The 11055-nt window shown below is 41.0% G+C and overlaps 2 protein-coding genes across 2 annotated transcripts; both read left to right on the top strand.

The window, feature by feature from the left end:
- Positions 1-1497: 1497 nt before the first annotated feature.
- On the top strand, positions 1498-4261 carry LOC120110566 (G-type lectin S-receptor-like serine/threonine-protein kinase At2g19130). The gene has a single exon (XM_039125876.1). The coding sequence runs from the start codon at positions 1614-1616 to the stop codon at positions 4044-4046; it is 2433 nt and encodes an 810-aa protein (XP_038981804.1). The 5' UTR covers positions 1498-1613; the 3' UTR covers positions 4047-4261.
- Positions 4262-7988: 3727 nt separating this feature from the next.
- On the top strand, positions 7989-10685 carry LOC103710748 (G-type lectin S-receptor-like serine/threonine-protein kinase At2g19130). Its single transcript, XM_039125875.1, has one exon. It carries the CDS (start codon positions 8025-8027, stop codon positions 10449-10451), a length of 2427 nt encoding a protein of 808 aa, XP_038981803.1. The 5' UTR covers positions 7989-8024; the 3' UTR covers positions 10452-10685.
- The last annotated feature ends 370 nt before the right edge of the window (positions 10686-11055 follow it).

Genomic DNA, 11055 nt, shown 5'->3' with positions numbered 1-11055 from the left:
CAACTCTTTCTGACCAAATGAGGGGGACCTCTTAAGACTCGTTTGGTTAACAATTTTTTTTTTCACTGAATTATTTTTTTAAAAAAATAATTTCTATAAATATGATGCCTGAAAAAATGGTTTTAACATATTTGGTTGATTATAAAAAAGTGGAACATTCGAGAGTGGCTTATGTTTGGTTAGCATCTATTTTTCTGAAAAATTTGTATAAAATATCTATTATAAACATAATAAAGAAAAAACATTATCCATAAATTTTGATGGCTTAAGGATACTTTTGAAAAATAAAGATCCTAATTTTCAACAGATGGAAAAATAACTTTTCCATATCTTCCATAGATTTTTTTTTCCTATGAAACATAAAAATCTTATTCTCATGGAAATGCTACTTTTTCATCTCTTTTTTTAAAAAAAACTCAACCTAAAAAAAATTATTTTTTTTATTTTTTTATTGACCATACTTTTTTCTTTCTTTCTTTTATCACGAACCAAAGGAGCCCTTAATTTCTTTACCAACCATTCACAAGTTGTCGTCACCTAAATAGACTATTCCTAACAGCATTGAAGTGCAATTGATACGTCATTTAATATCGGATAAAACTGCCCTTTCGGAAGGTTGACGATGCGTAGAACTGAGGTAAGAAGGCGTCACGTGGAACTTGGACGCATACGATGGGGGTGGGATCCATGGTCCAAGGAGTTGTTAGCTTTCCGTTTCTACAATATGTCTGTATCTTAATATCTTGTGCAAATACACGACTATAACTTATCTATATAGGCGGTCAAGATAAATTTAAACATGCTGACCAAACTTAATGCACTGGTATTATTGAGATTAAATTTAAATATTGCTAGATTCAGCAGCACAGCAACATAACCGCTTGATTATTTTTTTTTTGACAAAAGAACTATTTGCTTAAAATTGGCTTTTTTGACTCTGACTCATGCTTGTTGGAATCGTTAAGGCAATGCATGAGACTTTCCAACAGGACTGATCACCTCTCTCTTGAAGGCTGGCTATTTAGCCTTGAATGGAGGACAAAGCTACTATTGATTTTTTTCATAGGAAGTTTTGACATGAAGTTGAAGACAGTACTAGATCTTCATGACAAGTAGATGTTGATAATTCACCTTGCTTGACGGTGTTACACTATCTTTTTCCAACATTACTTGCATGTCATTTGTTTGTTCTTGCATATCGTTCGGGTTAACTTTCCATCAGAGAATCCTCTCATGAAACCTAAAATTATAAATGACTCTCACGTCTAGGCCATCCATCACGAGAGAGAAGGGTTTGGTTGGAAGGTAAGACGATCATTGCATAAACTGATTCTTTGACTAATTGTAATGGTAAAACTAGCAAACACTGAAAAGAGAGGGAGGAGGAAAAAAAGGACATGCAACAACTGATATTTCTACCATACGTACGTAAAAATTTTCATAGTGGACAAAGAACCAACGGGCCCAAATTAGGAAAAGAAATCTAATCGTCCCTTTTAATAATTTAAAATTTGACTGCCTTTAAGATAACCTAAAAAGAGGCAGCAGCCACTGCCTCTTATTTATACATATTTACATTAGCAGGCTGGTGTCTGTCGCTTGCTTGTGCCCCCATGGATACTGAGATAAGGCCATGTTCCTCTCTCTCCGTCTTTCTTCTCTTCCTTCTCCTCTCTTCTCTCAACATCCAACACTGTGGAGCAACTGATAGCATCTCTTTGGGCCAGTCCGTCTCCGGAAACCAGACCATAGTATCCAAAGAAGGCAACTTTGAGCTGGGGTTCTTCACACCAGGTAACTCCCGTAACTACTACATTGGTATCTGGTACAAAACAATTCCTGTCCGAACTGTAATCTGGGTGGCGAACAGAGCAACACCCATCTCCAACACCTCCTCTGCCGAGCTAAAAATCTCAGAAGATGGAAAACTAGTCATCCTCAACAGTTCCAAAATCCCAGTTTGGTCATCCAATTCAACTCCATCAACCTCGAATTCCACGGTTGCTGTGCTTCTGGACACCGGAAATCTTGTTATACGCAATGGGTCAAACACTACAATTTGGCAGAGTTTTGATCACCCAACTGACACATGGATGCCAGGAGGATGGCTTGGAGTGAACAAGATCACAGGGGAGTATCAGAGCACCACTTCATGGGAGAATCCTGAGAATCCCTCCCCCGGGCCTTTCGCTCAAAGTATGGACCCCGATGGATCCAATCAGTTCGTATTGCTGTGGAATGGTTCTGAAACTTATTGGAGCAGTGGGCTGTGGAATGGCCAGTACTTCACTGCAGTCCCTGGTACCAGAGAAAGCACTCCCTTCAACTTCACCTTCGTCGACAACAAGCAGCGGAAGTATGCCACGTATACCATCCTCGACAGTTCTTTCATCACTCGGTGTGTGATTGATTCATCTGGGCTATTAAGGCAATGGTATTGGCTGAACAGCACCCAGAAGTGGCAGACAGTCTTTACTCAACCTTTGGCTCAATGTGATGTCTACTCTCTATGTGGAGCTTTCGGTATCTGCGACCAGAAAAGTTTGAATATTTGCCGGTGCTCCCATGGTTTCGAACCAGCTTCATTGAAAGAATGGGAGTTCAATGTTTGGAATTCAGGGTGCGTGAGGAAAACCAGTTTGCGATGCAGCAATAAAAGCTCGACCGGTGGAGAAGGGGATAGATTCGTTGAGATGACCAATATGAGACTGCCTGCCAATCCGCAGAACTTGACTGTTGGGAGTGCTAAAGACTGCGAACGGGCTTGCTTGAACAGCTGCTCTTGCACCGCGTATGCTTATGCGAATGGATGCTCAATTTGGACTGGGGACCTTCGGAACCTTCAACAACTCTATGATGGTGATAGTGGAGCTGGAACTCTGCATCTCCGGCTCGCTGCCTCTGATTTCTCAGCTTCAAGGACCTCACATAAGTTCGTAATAGATCTAACCCTAAGTGTCATCGGTGGAACTATTGGGATCTTGTGTGTTCTTGTTGGACTAATTTGGGCATTTCAAAGGAGGAAACGAATTCGAATGGCAAAACAAGTTGAGGGTTCTTTGATTCAGTTTACATATGGCGATTTGCAGCGTGTGACCAAAAACTTTTCTGAGAAGTTGGGTGGTGGTGGCTTTGGCTCTGTTTTCAAAGGGACATTAATTGACTCAACCGAAGTAGCTGTGAAGAGGCTTGAAGGCTTGAGACAAGGGGAGAAGCAATTCCGAACCGAAGTGAGCACATTGGCTGCTATTCAGCATGTGAATCTGGTTCACCTTCGCGGTTTCTGCACCGAGGGCAGCAAAAGGCTTCTAGTTTATGAGTACATGTCCGGAGGTTCCCTGGACTCTCTTCTCTTTCAAAACAAATCCACGGTTCTGGACTGGAAGACGAGGTATCAAATTATTCTTGGGATTGCGAGAGGATTAGCCTACCTTCATGAGAAGTGCAGGGAGTGCATCATACACTGCGACATAAAGCCAGACAACATACTTCTAGACAAGGACTTCTGCGCCAAAGTTGCAGACTTTGGCATGGCGAAGCTCATCGGTCGCGACTTCAGCAGGGTCCTGACAACCATGAGGGGAACCGTTGGCTACCTCGCACCCGAGTGGATTTCAGGCCTGCCAATCACCTCCAAGGTTGACGTCTACAGCTTCGGGATGATGCTTTTTGAGCTGGTATCAGGCAAGCGAAACGCATCGCACTCTGCAGATGGGAGCAAAATCTTTTATCCGTCCTGGGCGGCAACAAAGGTCGTTGAAGGCGATATATTTAGCTTATTAGACCATGGATTCAAAGGTGCTGCCGACCTTGAAGAGCTAACCAGAGTCTGCAGAGTTGCTTGCTGGTGCATTCAAGACTCTGAAGCTGACAGGCCAACAATGGGACAGGTGGTGCAGATCCTAGAGGGAGTCCTGGAGGTGAGCATGCCGCCACTTCCTAGGGTACTTCAGCTCCTTACGGAAGATCAGAGCCAAATTCGTGATGATTTGTCATCCACTGAATACAAAGATCCACTTGATCAATCTCAGGATTTCTATCCGTAATTGTCAAGCTATAAGGGCCACATGAATCTCTGCTGAGCATGCCAATAATATGTAACGGGTTAAAGTATAGCTTATAGTTGTTATGATCCTTAAGATGGATGTTTGTATGAGGGTGTAATGTTCTATAGTGGCTGTAATATCTATTTAGTGGCATAAATGAGTTACCAACTCATCACTTTCCAAGCATTAGTTATAAAGATATGTTAGATACATGAGTAAGCTGGCAATTACCGGATGTCTCTCTTGCTGAAGACTCTGTTCATGTTCTTTTTCTTATCAATTTATTTTCAAGGCATTTATTTCACAATTTCTCAGTTTTACTGAATCACATCAATAATCAAACCACATATGCGCATGTGTTTATGAAGTTCATGGACCAGCCATCTGGAATGATCATACCCCATGGATGTTTTCTTGATTACAGATAATGTTAATTAGAGGTGGAGGAGGCTTCTTCCTCCCTCCCACTTCTTTGAAAGAGGAAAAAACTGACGTACGCCTAAGAAATATATCATTTCCTTCTTTAATCACATACCATCTAATTCTATTTTGTGCCTACCCCCATAACAAATTAAATAAATCTGTTCAAGCATGTAGATAAGCCATTTGAAAACGTCAGGTGGCTGGTGGCGTTCTTTTGTAGGCTCTACAGTACATCGCATGCTGATCCATACTGTGAGGACCTGTGCAAACGTGTATTTAGTCACATATCGATTATTTGCTGGATAGATCTTAGGTACTTATATAAGATAAAGGAATCCAAATAATACCTTCTGCCTAACTATTTTGGGTGAGGTCATGAGTTGTTACAAATAGTATCAGAGCGGGCCCAGCTCATAACTTATGTGGACTAGAGGACACTGCAGTACGGATCTATTGGGGCTGACAATGGGCCGATCATTATGTTTGTGATTAGATTTGAATGAATTTGGACTTTTAGCCTGATGAAGATGTCAGGGCTTAAACATGGGGAGAATGTGAGGACCCATGCGGGCGTGTGTTTAGTCTCATATCAGTTATTCGCTGGATAGATCTTGAATACTTATATAGGATCAAAGAACCCAAATAATACTTTTTGACTAGCCATTTTGGGTGAGGTCATGAGTTGTTATAAATAGTATCAGAGTGGGCCCGGCCCATAATTTATGTGGACTAGGGGACACTGCAGTACGGATCTATTGGGGCTGACCATGGGCCGATTGTGGTGTTTGTGATTAGATTTGAATAGATTTGGACCTTTAGCCTGACGAAGACGTCAGGGCTTAAACATGGGGAGTATGTAAGAACCCGTGCGGGCGTGTGTTTAGTCTCATATCGGTTATTCGTTGGATAGATCTTGAGTACTTATACAGGATCAAGGAACTCAAATAATACTTTCTGACTAGTCATTTTGGGTAAGGTCCTTGGTTATTATACATACTCTTTTTTAAACTAATTAGGCTTGTAGTATTAGCTCTTCGCTGAATAAATAAAGAAATCAGAGGTCAACAAATGGTTCTGTTGGTTCCAAAGAAAATAAGGCTGACAGACCCAGTTAGTACAGACAAGCATTAGCGGCCATGTATATAGGCCGAGGAAACCGACTATTAATGTTAAAAGATATGAACCATAACTTTTGTCACAACCTTAGTGAGATATCTGCCCATCTTTTCATCAGATGCCGTTTCATCCAAGCAATTTGAGGACCTATTGCCTCGTATCTTAATTTTAGTGTCCGGCCTTCCAATCTAAAAGCTTTTTGCTCCTAGAGGCATAGGAAAATTTTCAACTAACTAGGTCTGTAGCATTAGCTCTTGACTGAACAAATAAAGTAATCAGAGGTCAACAAATGATTATGTTAGTACCATAGAAAATAGGGTTGATTGACCCGGTTAGTACAAACAAACATTAAAATTTAGACGCTCTGTACCAGCACTTATTTATTTAATAAATGATAGATTTGGACCTCTTTTGTTATATTTTATTTAAAATGAATTTGTATACAAGATTACTATTGTTGGTTTCATGTTATCGTGGGCAGTAACTCATGGTATGATTCAATTGGAGAGAAGAAAGATTTTTCTCAACCTGTTCAACTCGAATCTCTTAAAAGAAGACTAGATGAAGATGGAAGAATTGCGAAAGTAGGGCTTAAGACTCCGTTTAGCAAAGCTGTTGATAGTAGAACTTTCAAAAGTAAAACTTTTATAAAAAAGCTATTTGTTGTTTGGTAACTACATTATTAAAATGCTGTAGAACTTTAATATATGTATTTAGTAAACAAACTGAGAAAGTACTTTTGGTATGATAAAATGACTATAAAGGATATTGCATAGTATTATACAACAGAGAATAATAAAATAAAATATGTATTTAATACATAAATATATAATATACGTATAATATTACTATAATGTAATAAAATATTAGTATAATATAGTAATATAATATTGTATGCTGTAGCATAATAATATAACATAATTTGATGTTATATAACATAACATATCAATATATTATGATATAATATTATATAATAGTGTGCTAGGGAGTGTACCTCTTTCGGGCTAGTCATATCTATCACAAGGCAAATAGAACGATGGATTGGGTTGTGGCTGCATATTCTAGTGAGGTAATGTGGACCAACAATGCGAATGTGTCCCCCTTTTTGGAATATTTTGTTTTTTGATTCTATTGGAGATATTCATACGAGATCGGTGTAAACATCTGACTTAAAAAAAAAGAAAAAAAAAAGACAAATCCGACAAGATATTAGTTAAGCAACTGCCAGAAGCAAAAAATGAAAAACAATTTTTGAAAACCATCGGAGGGCTCTCCAGAATCCTTCCCCTCCCTCCTCCTCTCTCTCTTTCTCGCCCCCTCCCTCTCTCCCTCTCCCGCATGCGTGTGGTATCTCTTTCCGGCATTCGATCCAAAGATCTAAGCAGTTCAAGATCAATGCTTGCTGTCTGGTTTGATCCTTTGTTCTCTTTGATTTCTTTCTGTATTTCTCTTGCAGGGTTGTAAATTTGCTTATGATTCTGGATTCAGTGATTTTAATTTTGATTCACTTTTTTTTGATGATCATGGGATCCTCGATCTCTGGATTCTTGTAGAATTATAGTGATTTTTATTCTAAAAAAAATGTCATTTCCATGGTTATTTAGTCAGGATCGAGTCAAGAAATACTTTTCTTGATGATTCTAGGGATTAGTTCTTCAATTCCGACGCTTCGTGTGTCTCACTCACATCTTTCCGATTCTAGGACGATCTTCTAGCTGAGCTTAATTTAGGTCATTCTCATGTGATTACCATATGTGCATATCTTGTCCAAAAAGACATGCCTATAACGCATCTATATAAACTGTCAAGATAAATTTTAACATACTGGCCAAACTTAATGCACTGGTGTTATTATTTAATTATTGCTAGATTCAGCAGCAGAGCAACTAAACTACCCGATTTTTTTTTTTTTTTTTGACAAAAGAACTATTAGATTGAAATTGGCTTTTTTCGCTTGACTCTTGCTTGTTGGAAACGTAAGGCAATCTATTAGATTTTCATAACAACTAGACTTTAAAAATTCAACTTGCTGGACTATCTTACGCTCTCTTTTTCCAACATTACTTGTACTTCATTTGTTTGTTCTTGCTTGTTGTTTGGGTTAACTTTCCATCAGCGAATCTTCTCATGAACCCTAAAATTATAAAAGACTTAAATCCTACCATGTCTAGGCCATCTATCATGAGAGAGAAGGGTTTGGTTGGAGGGTGAAACGATCGTTGGACAAACCGGTTCTTTGACCAGGTGTAACGATATGACTAGTTAAGATTTAAAAAGAGAGGGAGAGGAAAAAAAAAGAAGACATGCAACATCTGGTCTCTACCATACTTATCTAAAATATTTCATGGTAGACAAAGAATCTATAAAGAAGCTGCAGCGACTTCTTATTTACATATATTTACATAGGCAGGCTGGTTTCTGTCGCTTGCTTCTGCCCCCATGGATACTGAGATAAGGCCATGTTCCTCTCTTTCCATCTTTCTTCTCTTCTCTCTCTTCTCTTCTCTCAACATCCAACGCGGTGTAGCAACTGATACCATCTCTTTGGGCCAGTCCGTCTCCGGAAACCAGACCATTGTGTCCAAAGAAGGCCACTTTGAGCTGGGGTTCTTCACACCAGGTAACTCCCGTAACTACTACATAGGTATCTGGTACAAAACAATTCCAGTCCAAACTGTAATCTGGGTGGCGAACAGAGCAACACCCATCTCCAACACCTCCTCTGCCGAGCTAAAAATCTCGGAAGATGGCAAATTAGTCCTTCTCAACAGTTCCAAAATCCCAGTTTGGTCATCCAATTCAACTCCATCAACCTCCAATTCCACGGTTGCTGTGCTTCTGGACACCGGAAATCTTGTTATAAGCAAGGGGTCAAACACTACAATTTGGCAGAGTTTTGATCACCCAACTGACACATGGATGCCAGGAGGATGGCTTGGAGTTAACAAGATCACAGGGGAGTATCAGAGCACCACTTCATGGGAGAATCCTGAGAATCCCGCCCCCGGGCCTTTCGCTCAAAGTATGGACCCCGATGGATCCAATCAGTTCGTATTGCTGTGGAATGGTTCTGAAATTTATTGGAGCAGTGGGCTGTGGAATGGCCAGTACTTCACTGCAGTCCCTGGAACCAGAGAAAGCACTCCCTTCAACTTCACCTTCGTCGACAACAAGCAGCGGAAGTATGCCATGTATACCATCCTCGACAGTTCTTTCATCACTCGGTGTGTTATTGATTCATCTGGGCTATTAAGACAATGGTATTGGTTGAACAGCACCCAGAAGTGGCAGACAGTCTTTACTCAACCTTTGGCTCAATGTGATGTCTACTCCCTATGTGGAGCTTTTGGTATCTGCGACCAGAAAAGCTTGAATACTTGCAGGTGCTCCCATGGTTTCGAACCAGCTTCGTTGAAAGAATGGGAGTTCAATGTTTGGAAGTCAGGGTGCATGAGGAAAACCAGTTTGCGATGCAGCAATAAAAGCTCGACCGGTGGAGAAGGGGATAGATTCCTTGAGATGACCAATATGAGACTGCCTGCCAATCCGCAGAACTTGACTGTTGGGAGTGCTAAAGATTGCGAACAGGCTTGCTTGAACAGCTGCTCTTGCAACGCGTATGCTTATGTGAGTGGATGCTCAATTTGGACTGGGGACCTTAGGAACCTTCGACAACTCTATGATGGTGATAGTGGAGCTGGTACTCTGCATCTCCGGCTCGCTGCTTCTAATTTTCCAGGTTCAAGTAGCTCACATAAGTTGGTAGTCGCTCTAACTCTTAGTGTCATCGGTGGAATTCTTGGGATCTCGGGTGTTCTCGTCGGACTAATTTGGGCGTTTCAAAGGAGGAAACGAATTCGGATGGCAAAACAAGTTGAGGGTTCTTTGATTCAGTTTACTTATGGCGATTTGCGGCGTGTGACGAAGAACTTCTCTGAAAAGTTGGGCAGCGGTGGCTTTGGCTCCGTTTTTAAAGGGACATTAATTGACTCAACCGAAGTAGCTGTGAAGAGGCTTGAAGGCTTGAGACAAGGGGAGAAGCAATTCCGAACCGAAGTGAGCACATTGGCTGCTATTCAGCATGTCAATCTAGTTCACCTTCGCGGTTTCTGCACCGAGGGCAGCAAAAGGCTTCTAGTTTATGAGTACATGTCCGGAGGTTCCCTGGACTCTCTTCTCTTTCAAAACAAATCCACGGTTCTGGACTGGAAGACGAGGTATCAAATTATTCTTGGGATTGCGAGAGGACTAGCCTACCTCCATGAGAAGTGCAGGGAGTGCATCATACACTGCGACATAAAGCCAGACAACATACTCCTAGACAAGGACTTCTGCGCCAAAGTTGCAGACTTTGGCATGGCGAAGCTCATCGGTCGCGACTTCAGCAGGGTCCTGACAACCATGAGGGGAACCGTTGGCTACCTCGCACCCGAGTGGATTTCAGGCCTGCCAATCACCTCCAAGGTTGACGTCTACAGCTTCGGGATGATGCTCTTTGAGCTGGTATCAGGCAAGCGAAACACAACGCCCTCTGCGGATGGGAGCAAAATCTTTTATCCGTCCTGGGCGGCAGCAAAGGTCAATGAAGGCGATATATTTAGCTTATTAGACTCTGCAGAGTCTGCAGACCTTGAAGAGCTAACCAGAGTCTGCAGAGTTGCTTGCTGGTGCATTCAAGACTCTGAAGATGACAGGCCAACAATGGGACAGGTTGTGCAGATCCTAGAGGGAGTCCTGGAGGTGAGCATGCCGCCACTTCCTAGGGCTCTTCAGCTTCTCACGGAAGGTCAGAGACAAATTCGTAATCATTCGTCATCCACTGAATACAAAGATCCACTTGATCAATCTCAGGATTTCTGTCTGTGAGTGTCAAGCTTCAAAGGTCACATGAATCTCTGCTGGGCATGGGCATGTCAATAATATGTAACGGGTTAAAGTAGAGCTTATAGGGGTCAGGATCCTTAAGATGGATGTTTATATGAGGGTTTGATGTTCTATAATGGCTGTATCATTAGCTATAAATATATGTCAGATGCATGAGTAAGCTGGCAACTACCGGATGCCTCCCTTGCTGAAGACTCTGTTCATGTTCTTCTTATCTATTTATTTTCAAGGCATTTGTTTCAGAATTTCTCCGTTTTACTGAATCACATCAACGATCAAACCGCATATGTGCTTGTGTTTATGAAGTTCATGGACCAGCCATCTGAGATGATCATACCCCATGGATGTTTTCTTGATTGAAGATAATGTTAATTAGAGGTGGGATTGGATCAGGTGGAGGCGGCCTTTTCCTTCCTACCACTTCTTTCATAGACGAAAAAATGACGTAAGAACATGAAAATGAGAATTAAAAAATATATAACTTCCTTCTTTAATTGCATACAATCTAATCTTATTTTGTGCTTACCCATATAATATAAAGGAGTGCTAGTTCTGTTCAAACATGTAGATAAACCAACTGAAGACA

This window comes from Phoenix dactylifera, chromosome 4, assembly GCF_009389715.1.
Source record: "Phoenix dactylifera cultivar Barhee BC4 chromosome 4, palm_55x_up_171113_PBpolish2nd_filt_p, whole genome shotgun sequence".
Classification (NCBI taxonomy): domain Eukaryota; kingdom Viridiplantae; phylum Streptophyta; class Magnoliopsida; order Arecales; family Arecaceae; genus Phoenix; species Phoenix dactylifera.
Note: the sequence above shows the minus strand (reverse complement) of the source record. Positions and strands in the feature narration are given on the sequence as shown.